The sequence below is a fragment of the Brachyistius frenatus genome, unplaced genomic scaffold (genome assembly GCF_029030835.1).
Source record: "Brachyistius frenatus isolate BFR_SWC_R1_liver_20210118 unplaced genomic scaffold, ASM2903083v1 Contig_27, whole genome shotgun sequence".
Taxonomy (NCBI): Eukaryota; Metazoa; Chordata; class Actinopteri; family Embiotocidae; genus Brachyistius; species Brachyistius frenatus.
Window position 1 is genome coordinate 895,069 of NW_027210626.1, and position 25,220 is coordinate 920,288.

At 39.3% G+C, this 25,220-nt stretch overlaps 1 protein-coding gene across 1 annotated transcript; it reads right to left on the reverse strand.

The window, feature by feature from the left end:
• Positions 1 to 533: 533 nt before the first annotated feature.
• htr1fa (5-hydroxytryptamine (serotonin) receptor 1Fa) lies at positions 534 to 23,869 on the reverse strand. Its single transcript, XM_069698486.1, has 3 exons — positions 23,751 to 23,869; positions 4,437 to 4,551; positions 534 to 4,025 (listed from the first exon to the last, which is right to left on the reverse strand). The coding sequence occupies exons 2-3, from the start codon at positions 4,484 to 4,486 to the stop codon at positions 2,816 to 2,818; spliced, it is 1,260 nt and encodes a 419-aa protein (XP_069554587.1). The 5' UTR covers positions 4,487 to 4,551; positions 23,751 to 23,869; the 3' UTR covers positions 534 to 2,815.
• Between the last annotated feature and the right edge of the window lie 1,351 nt (positions 23,870 to 25,220).

A 25,220-nucleotide genomic window follows, 5' to 3' on the forward strand; every position in this document is an offset into this window, starting at 1 on the left:
CGTCGGGGAGCCGGCGGCCCGCATATCACTGCTTGCAGTTTTAATTATTCGTTACTTTTCAGATTACAATTTTTCATTCCACTCCTGTCCAGTGAAAACAATCTACTGTACCTTTTGATTTTGAATTAGAATGTTTCTGATAAACTGAGGAATTAAATGTCACCTTATGAGTTGGATCAAATTCTGCTACTTCTTAAATAAGCAATTTTAAAATTGATTTTGGATTAGCTGGAAAACATTGTGACAAAGCTGAAAACAACAGATTTTTATGCTTGTTGACTTTTTAGAGATACGTAGTTCTCACAGGACAGCGACACTAAAAACATCACATAGATTAAACTAACCAACAAAATATAACCACACAAAATATAAAGTAGTTAAAGGGAGCATGACATGAATTTCACTGATAATACTTACATAACCTACTTATAAACTGTTCAATCCAGGTGGTATCAATAATTGTACTCAAGCAAAGGACCTGAATACTTCTTGCAATCAGCAATCAGAGATTTATTATTTACAGCTGCGTGTTTTATAATGTGACAGTTTAAAGTTACATGAAAGAGACATCTTGGTTTTAGTTTTCCATTTGAAAACAATCCCCAATTGAGTTGTTTTAACATAAAGGTAAATGTCTCTTAAATTACTAACCAGTACAAGAAGTATGTCAGGTAACATCAACATGGACACACACAGCATGACTGGGCTGTGCACAGTCTCCCTGAACTTTACTGGTGAAGGAGTGGATTCGGGGCAAACAAGCTGTATCAGTGGAAGCACTTTGCCGTGTTCCCCTGCACAACATCAGTGACTTCAACTAGAGCCAGGAATTTCACACCACACTACAGTATTTGAATATGGTCCTCATATGGTCATCACCTCATTAACATTATAGAACAGAGTATAAATATAAAAATGTAAAAAAAAAAAAAAAAAAGATATGCGAGTTTGAAAACTGTTAAGAGTGAATTTTTGTTTATTTTTTTTTTTTTTTGCAATACCTCCTCTGTGTTTTTCAGAAGCAAATATATATTTTCCATGAGCATTTCAAGACAGAGAGGACATGCACACTAATATTTGTTTTTTATTACTTTTATTTGTTTAATCGATGAGGCTAAATGGACAATGTCATATTTCCAGATTCAGGAACCTCTGTTGAAGCTGTGAAAGAGTGTGACGCAGTTAATCACAACCCAATGGCAAGTCGGAGGCCTTTCTGGCAGCCACAAAGGGGCAGCATCACACTAGAACATGGAACATATCCTGACTTATTCACATTAAACAGTGGGACATAGTCTGATACTTAAAGTTTAATTTACGTATGCAGCTTATCAGTGGGTTATCATTTCTGTTACTGCTGTGCATACATACAGGCGAAATGCTGATAATCTCTCTTCTTCTCACTTATTTGCCAAATCTTAAGGTATAGAATAACTTAGAGAAGAACAGGAATATCATTTCTGCTGTGGACCTTTTAATATTGATTATTTAGACAGTGAAAGACAAAGGGAGAAACAATACACTGGACATACTGTCAGAGACGTATGTAAGTATATGACACACCTTATATCATCTCACTGACATACAGTAGAATCTCACACCTGACTCATCTGCAGTATTTCCATTTACATCATGTGCCCTCTTGAAGGCATGTAAAGAAATAATAGTTAAATTCCCAGTATCTGAGTGGGAGTAATGTAATGAAATGAGGATTTCTCCATCAGTGACTCTCACATTCATTAACCTGATGCTGGCTATAAAGTGGGAGTGAAGCAGGATGGGGTGTTTAATGGCTCCAGGAAAAACAAGAATAAATAAATCAATACCTTAAGAAATTACAGAAATTACCATAAAAGCTTGTGCAAAAATATCAATTAAAGTGTCTGAGTCTTGTATAACTTGTAACCCAAAACCACTGAACCTTCTCCAAAAGCTAACAATTTAAAGTGAAAGTGAAACTACATTTTTATATTGGTCCTGTTTCAGAATGTGTCAGAAACAGTATGACGTGACCCTCCATCATAAAATGATTTCTTAATACTGACTACATTTATATCTGTTAATCCTAAATGTTCTAACCGTGGTAAAGTTGGGCGTTCTGAAGTTCATGTATTTCCACTTTCAGATTGTCAAACAAATTAAGCCAGTACCTTTACCATTACCTAACAAGAAGCCTGAACCTTTTACAAATGTACACTACATTTTACATTTGTTGGAATGTATAGCGGTGCTGACTAGACACCATTTTCAACGACTAGTTCTGATGACAGTCATTGTGACAGTCAGATAAAAGTGACCCATTGTTACATCATGGCCACATAACAAATTGGTATGTTGTATTTTACACATGTTCGGTACTTTTGCCTACAGCGTGAACTCGACAGAAGGGAGGTCATTAGATGGAACAGACATAATGGTCAGCTATTTCAGGACCCTTAAATGGGGCTGATCACTAATGCTCAGAACCCAGACCTCAAAAAGGTCAGCGATGGCCCATTTGCTGAAAACTAACATGTCAGTGTCCCTTCACACACACCAATTAACATCAAGGAGATCTCGGGCTGCTCTATTAATAGCAGGACATGGATTCCAACGTGGAACTTTGCTGCAAAGCTCATTAGTGAGCTGCGGCCATTTAGGCTGTTGAAGTGGCCGATGGAGTCTGGAAATGGGTGTCAATCCTTTTCCCTCTGAGATTATTCTTTCTCATGCACGCTGAGTCAGTATTCAGTCAGCATTCTCTGCTTCCAAGTGACGAGCTTTGTTCCCTCTCTGTTCTCCATGGTGCATGGGTTTGATCATGCATGATGAACCATCACAGATAATGGCTGCACCGAACAAGTCTTTGGAAGGCTTTTTTGAAGTCTTCATTAAAGATGGTGTAGATGAGAGGGTTGATCAGAGAGTTAATGTAACCCAACCATGTCAAAAAGTCAGCCATTTCCATTGAGGTACTGCAAGAACCGCAGGTGTTGACGATCACTTCCTTGACAAAAAATGGCAACCAACAGATGACGAAGGCCCCTATTATCAGTCCCAGCGTGGATGCCGCTTTGCGCTCCCGTGAGCCTGAGATCCGGGGTCCTTGGTAGAACTGGCTCCGACGTGACTCACTACGTGACTCTTGTCGGCGTGACTCTAACCGCTGTGACTTGCACCGCATAGCCTTCACGGAGACGCGCACCCGTTCACGTGGAGGTTCCTCAGTTGAGGGTTCAGAGAAAGACTTCTCTGGTGGGCTAACAGGCTCTGGACTATGAGGCCCACTATCGATATCGGCATCTCCAGCAGGGCAGGACGAAGGGATCATGCTCCCATTGGTCATGCATGAGTGACGGCTAGCCCGGCTGGCTTCCCTGCGCATATAGAGGGTCTGAGCAGCCTTGTAGATTTTATAGTAGAGGATGAGGATGAGCAGCAGGGGAATGTAAAATGCCCCTAGTGTGGAATAAAGGGTGAAGGCCATGTGATGATGCATGATGATGCACTGGTCCTTATGTTCTGCATCCCCGCTGAAGTGCCGCCACACTAGAGGAGGAAGCGAGATGAGGATGGACAAGAGCCACACCACTGCCACCATCGCACCGGCCCGGGCCCCAGTGCGCTTACGAGAGTACTCCACCGCATCAGTAATGGCTCTGTAGCGGTCAATGGCAATGGCGGCGAGGTGCAGGATGGAGCATGTGCAACACGTGATATCCACACTCAACCACATGGTACACACCACCTGACCCATTTCCCAGTGCTCTTTCTGGATGTAAATGATACTGAATGGCATGACCAGCACAGCCACCAGCAGATCGGTCACTGCCAGCGAGCAGATGAGGTAGTTGGCTGGGTGGTGCAACTTGCGAGTGACCGCAATAGCTGTGATCACCAGGCAGTTGAAGAAAGTAGTCAGAATGGCCACCACAGACAGGGTTAGGGAAAGCAGGATTTTACTGGGAGGTTTAGTGGTCTCAAGTGGGTCATAACTGCTGTTGCTTGTGGAAAAAACCCCTTCAGTGTAATTGAGGAAATCCATTCTGCAAGCACAATGGAAAGAGAGATGTGCATTAGACATCAGCGGAAGGTTTATTTAAAAAAAAAAAAAAAATTCACAGAAGACACATAATTTAGAGTTCATTTTGTGGCTGTTGTTACTTGATGTTATAGTCCGGTCATATGGAATTTAAAGGTTTGGTTATGAAGTGTTTTGAAATTTGCTTGTTGCAAGAAATGTATTATTTTTCCACCTCTTCTATTTTCTTACAAAATTCACAGCCATTGATTTCTGCACTTCAGAATGTCAAAGTGGATGAAAAGACTCTTTTCATTCAAACATGTGCCTTTCGACTGTTCAAGGTCTTGAAACATTACGTTGTTGACAAAACTTAGAAAATCCTGTCTTGAAGAAAAAAGTTTGCCAAAAACCCTTCATAGTAATCCAGTCCTACCTGTCTCGGCTCAGCTGTCTTGCATCCAGTTGGTTCAATTTGCAGCACATAGTCTGCTCTGATCGGTCCTGTCTGCCTGCTCTGCCATCACATCACCTCTGTCACTCATCAACACCTGGGAAAGGGCGAGAGTGAGAGGGAAAAAGATGGAGAAATTGTGTGAGAGAGAGAGAGAGAGAGAGAGAGAGAGAGAGAGAGAGAGAGAGAGAGAGAAAAATAGGGAAGAGAAACATGAATACAACTTTGAGTTGAAAAAAAAGAAAGTAAAAGATGGAGCCTAGGACAGCTACACTTACACAACAGGAAAAGCCTTGCAGATGCAGTGAACTGATTTCCAAAGGCTTATATGTGGGTTGGCATTCGATACATTTAATTCATGTGAAATGTTTTCTCAGATTATGGACCCGTGGGAGTATTTATCAATGTCACTACTGTATGTTTAATTATTGTACAAAGTAATTGAGTTCATTACATTATTAATGTGATGAACATTAATTCATTACATTATTAATGTGATGAACCAGAGGATTGTCTATATGCTTTCAGAGGCTTCTCACTTTTGATAAGATTAAAATTCTGTGAAAAAATGAAATTACTGGCATGAGCACAGTTTAAATCACAGAACATCAGACATTCGATATCTGCAGCTTCGATCCCCCCCAAAAAATAACAATTTGCTGTTGTTTCATATGATGATAGTGGTCGAACAGTCAAGTCAGCAACAGCCATCATGATTAAATCAAAACGCTCAGATATGACTGTCATTGCAGCTCTCCTTCACTCTCTGCATTGCTCAGTATCCTGAAGACATGAGAGTTGAAACTGTTGCTATAGTAACACAAGAAGTACAGTACTTTCACTTAATGTGGTGATCGAGCAGCCCAACCCTGACTGTCAGGTCTCTGGTGAGATCGTTCGATTCCCAGGCGGTCGGTCCGGGCCTCAGTGGGTGGGTGAGCACAGTGGCGAGGCTACGCGACAACTGAATGAGGACACTTAAGTTCACCTAACTCCAACATGTGGCAAAGTGCCTGCTAATATAATTTACCGTGAACAGAATGTGTTTTTCTTTTCTTTTTTTACTGCTGGACAACAGTTAACCCTGACTGGTATGATATTGTATCCCATGAAAAAGAGCTCCAAGTAGCAACAGATGTAAAATCTAGGTGTTTATCACCATCACAATTATATAATATGTAAGTGAAATTCACCAAGAAAAGTGCAGAGGCATACGATGAGTATTGTTCCACTACTTCATTCAAGGTGTGGGCACCGGCCATCCCTTAGCCAGACTGAGTCACCCTGCTGATCTCCATTTAGCGGTTTTCTTGTGGAAGAGAAATCAAATGTCCTCTGGTTATAAAGCTGACACAAAGAACCCTTTGGATTATTATTTATTTAAAAAAAATATTCTATATATTTAAGTATTTTTGCTGTGCACCCAATTTGTAGGCGATACTTTCCCCAACTCAGTGCTGACAATGCCAGAGCTGTTGTTGAAAACAGCAGTTTTGGACTGTTAGGAAAGGTCTTATAATTGATTTCCAGGCTCAGTACAAGAAAATTGCTCCCTAAAATGAAGTTTTACCAAACACTTAGATAAATTTGGCACTTTGCTGAGGAGAGTCATTATGGTGCATTGGCGGAAAAATACATTTAAAACACAAATCTAATCCTGAACAAATTGCTTTGCTACTGTGAAGTGAAGCAATGAACTGTTTTTGTTTCTGCATAGCTATGATTTCAGTCTTTTCAGACAACAGATTGCCTTCCTGTGCGTTATGATGCAGTTCCACATTCCTTCCCATTTACCCTTGGATATGTTTGGGAGAAAACCCTAATAGTACTTAATATGCAGATTACTTTGGTGCAGATAGATGAATTATAATTACCGCTGCACTTCTGTGGCACTCAATGTCAATGCACTGATGCATTGTATTCTCAGTTGGGAATGTTCTGGATGTATATGTATGCCGTGATTGACAGCCTATCATTATGTGCAGCAAATAAATCATCTGCTTTTGTCTCAACATTGTTGAAAACACAGGCTTTCTGTTCAAGGCCATCTGAAGATAAGCTCCAGTTCACCAGCATGAATCTGGTCTTTTCGGATCTGCTTCACTGTGAACACTCAGAGTCTCTGCATGCATTCAGAAAACTGCTTAATCTACTGAACGATAGCCACAGTTTCAAAATTATACAGTAACTTTCCATTTTATTTTATTTGTTTAAATGTTGCTATAGCTTCACTCTTCACTATTTATCTACTCATTATGGTTGTGATAAGATGAATGACCCACCAGCAGTGCTAAGTAACTTTTAATGAGCTCTATATTCTCTGATATTAGCAGATTTACTACACACATTCTCTAAAATGAACAATTTGAGCTGCAAGGTTATTACTGTATATGTGACTGTAATATCAAGTTGCAGCAATATTGTGTGATTATACCTCTGCAGTCCACAAGCAACAGATTCAGGATGTGCTGATTACAGGGAGGCTGACAAAGCAGAAACATGGTAAAATACTCCCTCGACCTTCAGCGATGATGCCACAGATTTTAATTTAATCCATCCTTCACCAGTATCTGTCACACACATTAAAGCTCAAATGTTAAAGCGCTCACAAACCAGCAAATATATTTTGTGTATACACACATGCAAACATAATTTCTACAAGGAATATAAAAAAAACATGTCAATCCTTTGATACTTGATATCCTTTTTTTTCTCTGTTTCTGTTCTTACAAGAGAGAAGCTGCATCTTCCACGTATAGTACAATCCCCACGACACAAGCAGTTTGGCCCAGACAGGATGTCAAGCTGCCAAGAGTTGTTGTGAAGGAGGAGAGTTGTGAACAAGTGGATTGTGTGACTGACAGCTCTGCAAAGATGCTAAATAAATGACCAACTGCGGCACCATACGGGGCCACAGCAAATCTCATACATTTGCCAGCCTGTCTTTCTGTTTATCTGTTATAATCGGCTGTATTTATAGAATTTTAAGGTGGAGGTAAAGTTGGCAAAAAAAAATAACTGTTGAAATACTAGTATTATTGTTGTTGTTTGTTTTTACGTGGACCACATGTCATGACAAAGTGAAAGATTAATTTAAGCTTTCTGGGACAGAAAAACATCATAATGGCAAAGTAACACTAAATTGTATTTTCATTGAATAATAATGACGTAAAGGGCGGGTTGTCTGCTTGGACTAAACATTCTTCTTAATATTCCAGTGTTTGTAATTTAGCAGTTTATTATATATGATCACAGATTGACATATGAGAGTATTTTATGTAGATTAAAAACTGATAGCATGAGAACAGAGCTCCATATCAAGGGTTAATCAAAAAGTATTTTGGATAATGACAAGGGACTGTGCTGACTACCAAGATGTGTCAAATTTATTGACTCATACTTAATGACCTGCATTTCACAAATGGGTCATTATCATTATTCTGAGAGGGCTAAATTACTGTGATATCCATAGTCTCTGTTCTCCCTCACCGAGCTGTGTCCTCGTTTCCAGCATGATTGTATCACTTCACGAGTGTCACAGCTGGGGTTTCTCTGTACAAGCGGAAGCAAACCATGTCACCACCGGCTCCCTCTACCTGCTTCATGCAGATAGAAGTATTAGCTGGCAGGATCACCCCCCACAACTCCACCAACCCCACCCCTCCACCTCCCGAGGACTGGATTTGATGGAACTGGTTCAAGCGTTCACTAGTCGCAAACAGAGCAGCTGTAATAGAGTTGTTCTGGTTGTTTTCATTCTATTCTGCAGGTATAGTACGGTATTATTATTATTAGTCACTGGGTGTTCAGTGATGAAGATCACCTCCAAACTTGGTTTATGATACTTATAAAAATATACTACAGGGTATGATAATCTATGTAATACATTAACTCTGTCTCCCTGATCGAACAATCCAGAACATATAACTATGCAACCCAGTATCACGGCAAAGCGTGAAATTGACACACGTGGCCACGACAGCAAAATGTGAGCCATGCGTTGGGCTGTCTAGGCGTGAGTTACACATTTTCCAGGAGTGGACGAAAAATGAAACCTGCTGCATGCTTTGAACCATCTGATTTACAGCAATACAAAGCTACGAAGTCACATGGTTGGGGTTGATAAATAAACCCATGGTTAGACTTAGGGAAAAGTAACAGGGTTGAGCACGGGGGGGGGGGGGGTGGATGGGGTTAGTAAATAAACCCATGGTTGGGGTTGGTAAATAAACCCATGGTTGGGGTTGGTAAATACAGTAAACCCATGCTTGGGGTTAGTAAATAAACCCATGGTTGGGGTTGGTAAATAAACCCATGCTTGGGGTTAGTAAATAAATCCATGCTTAGGGTTCAGGAAATAATGCTACTCAGTAACAATGTAGTCACCTCCTGGATTTGAACCTCATCGTCCCGCATGGCAGTCTGTGACTAATGGGTTGAACTATAAAAACATTTTTCACTTCAAAAACCTAACCGCTCTGAACTCTCAGTGTACAGTATGTGCAGTGGTTGAGCAAAGTCTGTTTGTCCTTCTTGTCAGAATCTGAACATCTATCTTTTGTAGCCATTGTGCAGGTTAGTCAGAAGCAGCCGGGAATTTAATATTTAGAAACAAGCTTCACTGTTGAGCACTTTTAGACCAGGGCTGATATCTATACATTCTTGGACCTTAGTTTGAACTGACTGGTTTTAATGAAACCACATACACATACATACAAGTGTCTGAATGAATAAAACGTACAGTACGTACAGAAGGTGCTATCTGGCTTACAGGGCCAGGTTTGCTATGACATCTAAAACAAGAAAACACTGACAACTAAGCCCTAATGTGACTTCTATAAAGCAATTCTAAGCAGTGGTATTGATTTCCTTTCCTTTCATTGAGTAATGAGCCCACTAATCTCATTACAACTTTTACAACAAGTTATTGACAGAAATACCTTAACCAAACAACTTTCGTGCCACCGCTCATTCTCTGACAATTTTACGAGCGAGCACAAAAACTGTATGACGAGTTACAGCAATTACATGGTGTGAAACATCCCTCTGATTACACATTCAATATAATTAGGAAAGAGCATACGTCTACTGAGAAGTGAATTACAGAGACTCTCCAACCACAACACTCATTTGGAGCCACATCAACGAGACAGGATTAATGTGGCTCGACTGTAGCAATAAATGCCAAACAGTCAGAGTTTAAAATTTACAGGAGATTATGATCTGCATCTGTCAGCAACAGTTTCTTTTCGACTACATGCCTGACTGTTAGCATGGCTGAACTTCAGTCTGTAGTGTGAAAGTGCTGAATCAAAGCACATTGTCTATGGACACGCTAATCCACTTTTCGCCTTGGTCTAACTCCACACAGGATTTTAACATTTTTGACTTTGTGGCACAGCCATACATTTACACGGTACTGCCAAACATCCACACAAACCTTGTGTGCATCTGGGAGATGGTCACATTGTGAGGAGGCACTGGGCACACATGAAAATGTATTTTTTCTCAGCATCACTGAACATCCTGACAACACAAGTACCCAGTCCAAACAATCCTCTCTGTGTGTTCTCATCTACACCACCAGGCTACTGAGGGAAACGGCTAAGTGTGTCCTATTATACAGTAAACTAATGAAGCCCTTCTATAATTCCTACTTTCGCAAAGGTCATAATGTTCAGTTGTTTTTTTTAACTGTCTTAGAGAAGTGGTGATTAAACTGTACGGTCATTTTGGGCTGCAGTTTGTGGTGCTGCTGAACTGTGCCACTGCCAGGTGTTTCTATTATTTTGTCCATCCTATTTATCAGTAAAGGTCTTGTTAATAACAGAAACACCTCTGTGTTCTGTATTAGTGCAGCATATTCTTGCAGCATGTAGTCAGACAGATATAAAGGCAGTTGGTAGAGGTCGGTTTAATCCAAAACTGAATTTGTCTGCTCAATGTTATGTGTATTTTCAATAAGAAAAGTCAATTTAAGTGTATCCTTCACACGATATTCACACATGTAAACCCCTAAAATCTCCCTAAAATCTTCTTCTTTTTTTTTTTTCAATATGTGCATTACAAACGGTATGTGAGTTGCCTTTTCAGACATTGTATTAATTTATCATTTATATGAATGCACAATATCAGGCATTGATCATTTGAAGTGATTTCACCTTCAGTGACGTCACACCACCTGAGTCTTTTATGCAGTGCTACTGTGTACTTGGAAAAATCCTCGTTGTCCTTGTGCACGACTGAGCTCTTTTTAGTAATTTTCATGATTTTGCTCCTGAAAAGATTTGTCACTGGGAAAACCTTGATAAGATCTTGATGAGATTAAAAAAAAAAAAAAAAATCTAAAAACGTTTAAATGCAAGTTTCAATTATGAACCAAAATAAATCTCAATTAAACTTCAATATACATTTTTTTTTAATTAGTTTAGCACTTAAAAGCTACAGTTCAAATAACTTATTGAATTATTTTACAAACTGTGTTTGATAGGTATTTTTTATTTCATTTAGCTTTACAAAAACAAAAGTGATTTCTACTGAGCCACACATCCCACAATTCCTTAGTATAAGACGTGTCTTTCCACAAACACAGCCTTGTCACAAGAGTAGTAGTCAAGCGGCCATGATGACACATTCTGATGGGAATCGTGTTATAAATTGTTAGATTAATACTAACAGCGGCCAAGATAGTTTTGAGATCAAATTGTGGGTGGTGAAATGGTGACAGCTAAGCTTGTCACAAATTGGACTTTGACATGTGAGCTGTGCTATTTATTTTAAAGAAATCTGTTTAATTCCCGCAAATGCCAGGAAAAAAATCAGAAGTTGTTATTTCTCACCAAATTAGGGTTAGAGCCACAAGATATTCTGAGTTAATGAGAGTATCTATTTTTCAATATTTAACTTAATTTGTGTGTAGTTTTATATAATTAATGGTCTGATACCAAAATGTTACAGTTTTTATGGCCACTAATTCTGTTGCTAGAGAAGAAGAGTTAAGGTCTTAATGAATTACAATTTTCATTCCTTTGGAATAAAGCAAGATTAAAAAACACTGGTAAATGTTAAATATCTTTTTCTTTTTTTCTCATGGCCTTTTAACTGATCGAGATACATCACCACAAGCTGCCAGATACACACACCTATCATCAGTTAATAAAGGTGGAATGTGTTGTGTTGCTTTGCCACCTTATGACTAAAATGTGATATAAAATGTTCTTATAGTTCTTTTTTGGTCCCACCAGCTCTAAGTTTTTATAGCTAGATGCTGATTGTATTACCAGCTGCAATAGCAGTATATTTACAGGAATAGCACCACCTGTCATCTATTGGCAACATTGTTGAAGCTATTTCATTTGTTTTCATGCAAAATCCATATCCATGATGTTTAAAGCATGGTTAGCAATTTTAGTATTTAATTACTCAAAGTTCTTCTGGTCTTCATTAAATATTAAAAAGTCATTGTTTACAACAAGCACCAGAACTGACACACTGATACTGTCAATATCTATGCAAAACCATGATCTTACCATATCCTTAACCTGGTGTTTTATATTTGAAACTTAACAATAACTGAAACATTTGGCTCTAATGTGAAATTTCTGTGCTTTACTATTCAGCCACCCCAATTTAGTTTTCTCCCTATGAATGTTACATTTACTGTTTCCTTAAGAAAAGCAAAAATGTATATGTGAAGCTCACTTTCAAGGTAAAAAGTCATAACTGTTCTAATTGTTAATGGTCTGAGCGGAAATGAATATCGAAAATGAAATAGATGGTCAGCAGAAGAATACTGACATACTGACAATAAACACTGACATCATCAGCCAAATAAATGTATCTAAGTGCCATAATGCATAGATCCTCACATCAGCAGGAACTAATATCCTCTGCAAGCGTTTACATGTTTCCGCAAGAGCTGCCTGTAACGAGAGCACCTTAGTGGAAATGGATTTGGTGAAAGCAATGGAGCAAACGGCTAAATTGATGGGAGATCCATGCGAAAAAATATTGTTTACATGGCAATTTTTTTAAGTTATTTATGTCCCCCAATATTCCACTACTGCAATTTTCCTTATATTTCATACCAACGTCAAGTAACAACAGATGCACTAAAAAGGATAATAATTTTTAGTTTTTATTCAAAAGGTTGTTGTTAAGCAGCCTAACTCTGATATTTAAAATGTCTTTCAATGGAAAGAATTCAAAGAAAAGAAAAACCGACCCATGTCACAGCTGCACCGTCATATGACAACTTTATCATAAAAATACAGCTCATACTTTGTTCACTGCAGTTTCTTTGAAAATCTTTCAGTAAATTGCAGGATTTGGTGCATATCAGAATTATACTGGCATAAATCACACCCATATTCTACTGCAATATGTTTTAATTTAACTTAATTTAATTAGAATTGCACTAATGCAGGACAGGAAATGGGCGTAAAAAAAACAACCAATTTCTTGGCATCCTTTGTAAATGATGATTCCTTAAAGGGATTGGAGCACTGCAGCAGGGTTCACTAACATGTTGATGGAAAAGAAAAAGCTCCTAAAAAGTAAAGTTACTGATTTTCTTTTGTGTGTGTGTGTGTGTGTGTGTGTGTGTGTGTGTGTGTGTGTGTGTGTGTGTGTGTGTGTGTGTGTGTGTGTGTGTGTGTGTGTGTGTGTGTGCGTGTGCATGTGTGCATGTGTGTGGATATCCTACTGACTCAGCAGCTACGTGCTCTCCACGGTTGGAAACAGATGAATGATTAGGACCTCCAAGATGAGAGAAATGGCTTTAAGTGCAGGAACATGCAGCTTTAGAAATGAAATATACTCAGCATGACGGCTGCAGGGGTTGAATAAATTACAAATCATCAAGTTAATTACTTCACAAAGGTGTTTAGATTGCTGGCATTCAAAGCTATTTTTCCGGAAGACATTAAGCGCATGAGTTAAATGTCCCCTCTTATCTGTTTTATTTTTCTTTGATTCGGGAATTTCTGGATTACTATATTGTAAGATGTTGAAGTCACACGACTACTGAACCTCCAAGCTTGGGCTACAATTTTTTTCAACAAAATCCCTGAAAAATATTTTGCAGACACAGACTGTGCTTTTTGCACAACCTTTTATGTATTTTGCACTTTAAAAAAAATATTTTTTTAATGTATATTTTAGTGTTTCTGCTACTGGGCCAAGAACTGCCAAAAATGTTTTGTTGCATCACATACAATCATATTGTAGACATTGCAGACAATCTTATCTTATCTTATCTTATCTTATCTTATCTTATCTTATCTTATCTTATCTTATCTTATCTTATCTTATCTTATCTTATCTTATCTTATCTTATCTTATCTTATCTTATCTTATCTTATCTTATATCTTAGGTACAGGTGGACACAGTTCTTCAAGGTATTTGGCAGGTACGTTGCATTTTGGAGAACTTGCCAGTTTCTCTGGATTTAGGCTGTCTCACTTGCTTCTTTTTTTTCATGCATTGCCATACTGACTTTGTAACTTTGGGATCAGGGCTCTGTGGGACCCATACCATCTGTTGCAGGATGCTAGGTTCTTCTAAACTCTGGCTGTATGTTTTGGGTCATTGCGATGCTGCAGAATAAATTCAGGACTAATCAGATGCCTCCCTGATGGTTGCATGATGGATAAATATCTAAAAATCCACAGATTTTGTTGTTGTTTATGATAATCTCAAAATCGTATTATTGAATAATCAGTGTGACAATAGCTCTCAACTACTTCAGTGGGCAAAGGGGTTTCTGCAGACTGAAACCGCCTCCAAATGGACAGGCGAGTTCCAAATGTGGGAGGGATGCTCTCCAGTCCTAATGGAGAAATAAGGACATGGAGCATTAAGAATGGACTGCAGTTTTCACAGCAACAACAGTAAGTAACAATATGTGTAAGAATGCAAATACAACTTGCAGTTTTTCTTACTAAATGCCAAAATATAGTATTTAAAGTAAGTATTTAGCATATAAAGTAAGAAATTAAATTTACTTTTTTTTTTTAACTGAACAAAAGAAACATGCAGCATTTCCTGCTGTATTTTATCAATCCAGGTTGTGTGGTCAAAAATTAAGGATACAGGGGGATAAAGCTTGTTATGTTATGTTTTGGATCAATTTATATAAAATTTACTTTACTGTCTTAAAGTGTGATTTGGACTCATCACAGACTATGTTAGACATTATTGCTTCTGGGCTTCCACACTTAAAGCCATGCTGAGCTAAGAGCATTTGACATTTGCAACAAGAAGATATCACCATGCTACACTACACTCAGAACTATCGTAAGCCAATAATGGACTCCTCTGAAGTGATTGTGGCAAAAGGATTCGATTAGTTTTGTTGTAAATAAGACAAAGAGGACATCTCTTAATGGGTGCTTCTTGTAGTATTAACCAACCTAAGCCTTTCTGATCAGAAGTTAAAATTCCTAATTGATGATGTCGGGCAGCAAACACATGAAACACGTGTAAATGCTCATTATGCTTGCCACCCCTTGCCTTGCCTTGAATTTCCTGTTGATGTTGGAGTAGTTTTATATATATATATGTTCATCAGCTGATGTTGTCATCATATGGCAATAGGGAGTTGCAATAACAAACAATGCTGTGTCTAGCGGGAAACCCTCCCAGAACAACATTCAAATGATTGCTATGAAGCCGATCGATTTCCAAGCCACTTCTCTGTCACCAGCTGATATTGACATCAGAATTGTCACGATTAAACTGTAACAGCATGACTTCTTTCTGGTATAGACCAATAAAATTGGACCCAAAAACTCAGGGAACAGCATCACAAAGATGGTACCATCTACTCCATATTTATTGTGAGCACAGACACGTATGTCCTTCAAAACACCTACAAACTCATTGTGCTTTTTGACAATACTTGTGATGTCTACGTATCAGAGGTAGAAAGATACAGTATAGCAGTGTGTTGTACATCGCAAGAAGCTCTGAATACTCACAGTTAACTCACAGACACACACAAATACTAATGCAACATTATCCTTCCTGCATCTACAACCCTCCCACACATAGAAAGTTAACAGCTTTGAAAGTAGCTGAAATGAGTCGTTGCGGTCACGGCAAATTCTCATGAGATGAGTAACGGACAAGAGCTGCACAATCAAATATATATTTTTTCAAACGATCGCACTCATGTGAATCAGTCGAAACACTAAAATTGAGCGCATCCCTTTTGCATGACAGATCAAGTATTCATGTGTTTTGTCCTCAATAGTCTATGAAGAACTACATGGAGACAAACCTTGTGTGTTGAAAATAATGTGATATGGAACGCAGGGCGGAGGGAATTAGTTTCCGACACAAACTGGAGAGCCATTGGAAAAGTCATTTGAAAATTTGTATTCCAACTTGTTGATCTAACAGAAAAGCACTGAAAATCTTTTCATTGTGCATTTCATACAGTACATACACCTCAAGGCTGGACAACAATGTGCCCTTGACTCATATCTGAGTCCCAAATTCACCAAGCCCACTTTCATATTTGACTTTTTCCACACATTCAGAAAAAAAATAATAATGTTTTGCATCTGTAGAAAGGAGTGCTGCTTGCTGTAAAATCTACACAATAGTAATCGATGTCACACAAAGAAGCCAAAAATCCTCTTTTTAATCTTTCTTTGAAACACAAGGTTAATATTTGAATGGGGGAAATGAGTACAGAGAGCTTCGTGTTTACTCTTCACAGGTAAGAGCTGTGATTTCAACGCTCTGCTTTCATAGATGTCGAGTTTGCGATAATGACAGGAGTTGTGAGAGGAGTTCTTTTGCACAGGATCTATTTTAATGGCTATTTTACATGAAGGCATATGCTGTATGTAGGCAGAGTGAATGATGTACTTTTCCCTGCAGCTAACTCCATCTGACAAATTGATTTTTTTTTTTGCCATCCCAGCAACTCAGCCTTGGACATGGTGATGCTGGTTGGTCAATCTGTCTTGCCTTCAAAAGCTGTAGAGAAATGCAACATTTCTAAAGCGACATTTGGAAGAGGCTTATCTTCTGCAGCTTTTGATATCAACGAACCACTTTGTGCTTGTTGTTTGGTTCTGCTGGTGCTCTATTTTTAATCAGCATTAGAGCTTGACAGATGGAAAAGGAATGGCAGTATGCAAATATGGAATCCATAAACATAAACCCTAATGTTACCCTAGTGTAAATCAAATGGTATTTCAGAAAGACAGCTTTCCAATACCTATTTTCAAACAACAATCAACATAGTTTTTTCAGTATGTATTCAGTATTCAGTATTACGTATGACCACCTATCATAAATCCATCACTACCATTGCTCTATAACATTAAACACCCCCACCCACCACCATCACCAACATTTTTTTGCTGAAACCTGACTGTACTACAGCCCTGTCAGTCCAACCTACTGTTTTTTGAGGACTAATTCATGCTGGAATTATTTTCAGAAAGACCACTAAAAAATTAAAAGGAAGTGACTTTAGCAAATCACACAATTAGTGAAAAAAATTTTTTTGACTTAGTGGCTGAATGGGAGTCTATGGAGCCAGAACCTTTTTGGAACCAACTCCTAGTGGGCCTCCCTCACTGGTATTGGACATTATATGTATATTATCCGCATTGGCCTAACATGTCAGACTTGGAAGCTGTGTTCATACAGTCGATGCATTGAGAACTTGTATATATTTTTGGGGTTTTAATGTGCCACTTCGCACATTGGGCCATAACATGATAGTCTCATTTGGGACACGGAGAGTTAATGCTTCCTACTGCAAATACAGTACAACATTACACAATTAAGTGACACAAAAACTGCAAGTCATATTCTAAATATTGCACAAGCAATGACACAGCTAAAGAAACTAAATTATTTGCAATGATTTTGAAAAGCACAGACGACCTATGTCATCTTGCTGTTTGGCGCATCAGATAAAAAAAAAAACAACTTATGTCACTCGAGACAGCATGAAAAAATAACAAATTTGTCTTCTAATTTAGGGACTTAATGAGTGGATGAGGAGCAACTAGTCCACCTTTCAGGCTATTATAGAGCCATTATACAAGAAGCACGAACAACAAGGGGGAAAATACAGAGCAGAAGAAATTAAATGGATCTGATTCTCTATGGTACTGAAAACAAACAAGTTTGCTCTGATGCTGGTGAGGCTATCAATATTAAGCAGCACATTTCACAAAACAAAAAAAAACCTTACAAGCAGATTCCTAATAGTGTATGTTGCAACCACAGCTAAATGTTTAGCTCAACCTTGTGATGGTGATTTATATAAAGAGAAAACAAGGAAAGGAAGAGGGGAGACAAGGCCAGAGGACCCAGAAAATCTTCCCTGAACTAGCCAACTAACTGAAAATCAAAAATTGGACTTCCAGGCCTCCATCCTCAAAAGAAAGTAATACACAAATCAAAGCAAATAGTCACAGGGCTGCTTCATCTAGGAGAGAGAGAGAGAGAACTCATCTCCACAAACCTCCCTTCAATAAGCTGAAGTAGGCCGGACCATCAGAAACACCTGAGAGAGAGAAAGAGAGAGAGAGAGAAGGATGAGCCCATTCTTATTTCTGCCATTTTGTCATAGCTATTGGCATCAGAGAGATACACCCGAGGTACCTTATGTGATATTTACCACAAGGCGGGTTGAAGAAGGTGATGTGACAAAGCACAAAGGGGGTTAAGTCTGTGGAGGGAGGTAAAGGTGGTTAGATCAAACAAACCCAGGGCTTTCACCTGGAAGCGTAGTGTTTGAGTCGGATTTCTTTTAGGTAACCCAAACCATTATCTTTTCCTAATCATAATCAAGTCGTTTTTGGTGCCTAAATGTAAAGCCTGACTGCACCTTGGAAATCTCATATAGACACCAAGGGGCACGCACTAAAAGTTTTTCGCTCTGAAATTGCACATTTCTTTGCGAACAGTTAGGACTGTGGCATGCTCACGTATGGTCCACGTGTGCAGATGTTTCCAATTGAAACTGTGTCAAAATTAACAAAATAGAAAATGATGGCAGAATGCTGCCAACAACAGACTGCATGTTGCAAATTTGGTGAAACAGGCCCCAATTTAGCAAGATCTTCAATGCAAAAAGACATCGAATTCATCAAAGCTTCTTGTGTCTGTTTGAGTAAAGTTTAACTTGCAAACATGACTAAATAACTCAGCACCAGTTGATTGTATGATCGTACATAGTTAAGGCGGTTTCCAAATGTTAGAATTGGTAACTGGGCGAGACCATTTCCTTAGAAAAACTGCAAAAGTTCTGCATGACTATCAGGCCTCCGAAGGACTTGAATTTGTGAGCTACAGTATGTCTTTGGTGTAGTCTCTACAGGGTAAGCAGGCATAGAATAGATGGACAGATGACATACGTGATCCCATTCTACCTCCGCCATTGCTCTATTAAAACAAACCTTTAGTCCTAGTGGAAGATAAGACTGTAAAACAAGCAGACAAGTAAGTAGCGTATGTGCTATTTCTTCCAACACTCAGCATAATGGACATTGCAGCCTCTAGGCGTCGCAAAAGGGGCCTTAGGGTTTTTCACTTGTTCCATTAGGAGTCAATTTCACATAAGATGCCATGGGGAGGGACAATCTCTCAGGTTCCTTGACAGAGTCTACTCTAATAGATATGGCCAGATAATGGATGGTGTCTTTGGATCTACTGTTTTAGCCCCTAAAGGTTATTCAAAGGTAGTGAACACCTTAAAGAAGACAGTTGCTGTATAATACCTTGAATTAATTTCAGCTACTCTGACAAGCAAATGGGTGCTCCTTCCATCTGTCTCTTCTTCTACTGCTGTGTATTTATCTCTCTCTCACACACACACACACACACACACACACACACACACACACACGCACGCACAAACAAGAATCCTGTGTTAGTGTTGCTATGTTTGCTCTCTGCTGTCTTGGTTTTGAAGAGCCTTCAAATGTCTTCAAAGATCCACGGAAAAACAATGAGAGCTGTCTGGCATTTGGTTCCCTTTGGCTGCAAATGTTGGTATAAGAGCCTGTAATTTGAATTCTCATCTGCCGTGGATTGGTGACAATTAATTAAACGTTGATTCCCGAAGGCTTTGGACTTTTTAAGGTAGCTGTAAAGCAAATGCAATTCTCTTCACAATAGGCAGCACTTAAAGACGAGGAGTTGAAAAAGACCTATTTTCATGGTCTGACATAAGCTAGATGTATCCAGACATATTCTGATTGAGGCTCTTGCATCCGTGGCATGTCAGTGAAAAGCTGTACATCCAACATGTGTCTGGCCTTTGTTAGAAGCCAGGGGAAAAAGGAAGACACAAAGAGTACACTCAGTTAAAAAGTTTTTTCTATGAAAAATGTGCCTGTCTGAATCTAATTGACTGGCAAGGACCATAACAGAAGCCTCATAAACTGCATTTGTTTGGATGGAGTTATGTTCGGATGTAAAGACAGCTGTTAGGAAAAGACTAAATTAATTTTGGGGATAAAATCCAGCACTCCTGTCCAGTCCATGAACATACGGCTTTCTACTTTGAATGTGGTAGGATTATTCGATATTACCAGCAGTATCACAGAAGTATAAAATGGTAAAAATTAAAATAGAAAGAGCAGGCCAGATATTGAGCTGTGTATTTTGTCTGTGTACCAACCACATAAACTAGATATCATAAACCTCATACAAAGGATCTTTTTCAGTTGAGTAAACTCTCAGTGCACCACTGAAATCCATGATGCCACAAAATAATTTATTTGAGTACACTCTTGCACAATATAAACAACGGGGAGACACCTGTTGAATATTATTGAAAAAACAGGCAAACATAAGATATGTTCACCTTCAGCTTGGCTCATCCACTGTATTTTGTTTGCCAGTTTCCTGTGAGAGGTTGTAATTCAGCAGTCAAAGTGTGTAAAATATTCATAGTACAATGTCCCAACACTCAGTAGTGGCTTACGACCCTTTGCTCTCTCAGTCATTCTTTTGGAATAATAATTATAATAATATAAAGCATGCAGCCTAAAGTTTACTGAAATCCCCTCTCAGAACTTCTCAAATTCACGTATTGAGCTTCCTCTCACTGTCGGGTCAGTGATGTGCAAATATTAACTACATACGTACATATGTAAGCATACTTTTATCTTTTCCAATAGTGCACTCCGAGTGAATTAGTGGAATGGAGAGCTTTTGTGAATGCTTGACATGACCCTTTATGTTTTCCATTTTCTGTTAATACATGGTTTTATTATCATCGTGTATTGTGTTTTGTTTGATTTAATGCTTCTCTTTGCTTGAGCGTATTATTTTTTATAGATTTTTCTGTCATTTTCCTTCCAAAGGACTCTCTAACCTGGGTAAGGAGTGTAAAGGACAAGTTAAGAATAATTGCAACTGTAAAGCTGTGAAGACAGAGCAGTTCCACAATGGAAACACTCCACATTTTGTAGCAGAGACAAGTTTGATTACAAGCAAGGAACTAATAAAAGCAGGTGTGGATACAGAATGAGGCCTGATGGATGCATTTACCAATATACAACCCTCACAGCTAGTGCTATACTGTGAAGACAACGTGGTAGGTCTTCGTGCAAGCGGCTGTTTATGGCACACACATTGAATGTATATAAAGGTGGATGTAGCTTCTGGGTCTGACAAATGAGGCCAATATGGAAGTGCATTGAACTGCCATACCACTGAGGGCCGCTAGGGGGGGGGGGGACTCCAAAAAGCCTCAGACTCCCATTCAACTTCTCATCAAATACAAAGTTCCACAAATAGTGTCATTTACTAAAGCCCCTCTTTCTTAGTTTTCTGGCAGTCCATTAATCCTGTCATGAATTAGAAAATAACCCTCAAAAAGCTGTGTTTTGGGAGGTGTGTCTGTTTGATTGACAGGCCTGTAATGCTGTCAGGTTTCTGCTATTGATTGGCGGGACATAGTGTTGTCGGGTTTCCAATCAGATCGAGTCAGATCCCTGCTGGCTCTTCCCCTGATCGTCCAAATATCGTCCAAACTCCAGCTCCAAACTCGTCCAAAAGCGCGAGCAAGATGGTGAAAGCCAAAATCCAAACTCGAGGTTTAGTTTACAAACCAATGAGTGACCTCACTGTTGGTTGCCGCTTGGGCCCACAGTTATGTTTTAAAGTAAAGCGACCTCCAGCAGTTATAGAAATAATGACAACCTCGTGTCCCGGAGATTCTCCTTGTTAGGAGGAGGCAGGCTGGGTGGGTGGGTGGGTGGCTGGTTCGATACAAAAGTGGACAGAAATGGAAGAACAAACAACCTACATGATCATATGGGTTGGAGGACTTGTTGACATTACCCTAGAAGCATGGGCTGGTGCTGCCACTAACGCCTGAGCTCATCATCTTTAAATGGCGTGTAGCTACACTCTCATGTTAAAAATAAATAAATGATGCAAGACAGTTTCATCCACAATGTAATTCTGTATGTAAATATTAAATGGAAAAGGAAAAACAACCACTATCAGATTGGTAGTCTACCTGATATCAGTCGATAGCCTGAGTCCAAGTATGAGAATTAAAACAGAGAAAAAGCGTCACTGTTGCTTCCCCAGCATTTGGCAGAGGGCAGCGCGATAAACCATGATGAAAGCTGGCTGCCCCATGGGCTCAAACCATCAACAGCCTTTACGTGCCCTTGGTTTGACTGCGCTACTCTTTATTGGTGTCCATTATTTTTCTTTCCAAGATAACCCTCCTGCTGAAATTAAGTGCCCAGTTATTAAACGAGAGGTTCCTCAGTACTGCTCCTGAAGGGGGAATGGCACTTTCCTGTGTGTCCGTTGGCCAACCTAATATTCTGTGAATTACATCCATACTTACAGCCAATGTTAATTGCAGTGTGGGAAGATGGAGGTCTCTTATGTGGTGAGGTGGGGAGTAGGATTATGACTGTGTATTTAACATGTCCAATTGACATGTAGGATGAGACCAACTTTGCAGTTATAACATTCCCATTGCTATTGAATGTCACCAGTCTTGGGTCCACCATTAATCAGATGTTTTTTCATTGCCTCAAGTTAAAGCTACTTTATTTTATCCCTGATTATTACCATAACATAGCTGCCAAGTGCACAAAAGGAAGATTTTTTTTTTGTGGCCAAAGGATGTTGAAAAAACATTGCTTGAATCTTGATTTTTGCTGAATGGCCTCTTATAGACATTCTTATCTGGTGACAAGGTTGCATGAACATGCAAACAGTCAGATGTGCATGCATGCTTGGTCCTCAGAATGACATGAAAGAGCCTAGAAGTCTCTCAACCCTGTGATTCCCTCACTGTCTCTTTATCGTACCAACCCATTACGGCAGCAAATGAATCCCGCATGTATGCTGCAACACACAAACGCGCACACGCACGCACACACACGCACACACACAACACTCACTACACATGCAAATCTCTCCCTGTCTCTACCACACATATCCTCCTTCTTTATCACGCTTGATGTAATGTTGTGGGTTTGATCCTGCATGGGTTCGTCAAGGAAAGCAAGTGGACCTGCTGCTGTTCAAAGAATCATTTTTCAGTGCATCAAAGCTCTCCCAGATGATTTTCAGCAGGTATTTGGAAAGCCCTTTTACTAATTTTACAAAATCTGCCTAAAACGTGAAGCTCATTGTGAGCAGATACAGTCTGTGGACATAGTGTATATTCACAAACACACATGCAGCCACCAGAGAGCCTTTGCTTTAAGATGAATCCTTCAGAAGAACAAGAATCTCCTCATCATGATGAGCCATTTCTATTCAAGACGTGGGCATCAGTCAGTCAATTCAGAACACTCTACCAGCAGCAAGTATATTAATGACTTACAGCACATTTAAAACCACTCTTTGATTATCACAGTCACTGTCTAATGAATGAGACAAAAAACTGACTAAGAGATACAACTCCTCAGACACATAAGCAAAAGAATTAGAAAGGTACAGATGTCAACATTAATGATGCTAAAGTCTTTGTGATCATTCACTTTATCGAATTATATGTATGAAAATAGTTCTGCTTATAGCTCCAAGGTGGGGGCAAAGCGGGAGCTCTGCTTGGATTTATAGTTGTTCAGAGACTACGTTCAATAGTTGCATACAATTTGAAAAGCCAATTAAGATGACACAGCATATTTATGTCATATCAGTAAAGCCAAATGGGCACCCACAACATAGAAATCCTTGAAAAGAACTTCTCAATTTCGGACCATGAATTCAAAAGCTGTGCACCAGCCTGTCTGTCAGTAAATGCAGGTACAACCGGCAGAAAATAAACTTACCAGGCTTCCGCTGCAGTGATTAATAAACAGGAGAAACCAGGCAGTGAGAGAAGAATATTACAGTCCCCATTAATGTCCATTAACAGCTCACCGGCGTTCAAGCCGAGACTCGTTCAGTGTGCCGACCGGGGGAGGGGGCAGGGGGGCGCGCAGACGGGAGCGCGCCTCTTGGCCATAGACAGGGCTCAGAGAGGTGCGTCAGTAAGGAGGAGGTGTGAAGCCAAGATAATAACGAAGGCGTATAAGGACACAAGCGGTGTCTCAAGCGTGTCATTTTGATATTTTCTATTAAAACCTAAAGGTCACATGTCTGTGGTTCACGGTGGCTTTACTCTCACTAAAATATGCATGTTGCCAAATTGGGAAGTCTTATGGTGGAAACGGGCTAAAAGGTGCAAAAAGGGGTTATTTATTTCAGTTTATTGAGCATGTGGTCACACATGAATAGATTTGAAAAACTTCGAAAAAAATTAGGCATCCCAAATTCTTCCTTTTTCAGATATACTCATGTTTACATGGGTCTAATACTAAATCTAATAAGTTATTGAATGTGAAAATGATCAGTGAGTGTTGTTATAATATTTAAGTATTTAAGAAATATAATCTCATTCGTGAGGGTTATGACCAGTTGATCTTTCAGGGTTGTCCTCAAACATTTCTAAGGATGCATTAAGCCACACTTGTTTCAGTCAATAGGGAAATTAAATACTTTCAACCTCAACGTGTTCCTTCCAATCCACAGGATCTATCGACAAGACCCTGTTAACATTAACAGGTTATTTCACAATATCACAGTACCGCATCCATATATTTTCCAGAGAAAGTGGGAAATCTGTGCAGGTTTCATGCAGTGAAAATAAAAAAGGTGCATTAGCTCAAACAAGCTGAAGCCACCAGAAAGTTCTGTGATGGAAAAAGAGCCAGTGGATGTAATTTTGGTGACATTAGTGGTTTGGATGATGGTCATAATTAGGGAGCTGGGAAACACTGCTTACAAAATGAGCTGGCTTGTGATCTGCAGTTGGAGGTGTTGTTACATTTCCTTTTTTTTTTTTTTCTTCATCAATCTCTCAACTCACCTCCCTCTGAGCGCTGCAGTCCTCTGCTGTTTATTTAGCTGGGTGTTATGTAAATGTGTAGTCATTGTGTTTCCTGTAAGAAATCACGGAATAATGTTCAAACTCTCCAGATTGACTGTTGGATGTAGATTGGTTTACGAGCGTGCTGTGCAGATAAAACGTGGACAGCGAGATGTGATGTGTGGGCTGATGTGCACTGAGGACCGAGATTTAGCTTTGTTTGATTTAATAATAAATAACATAAGGCTGAAAAGAAAAGAAATTGGTTAATAATCTGAACATTTTCTGCAGCGCAGTCCCTTGTCTTGGCCACAGTCATGGCTGCTACTTCAGAGAAGCTGAAGCTCATATTAGTCACTGGGGACAAAATGTAATTTCATTTAATCAAGTA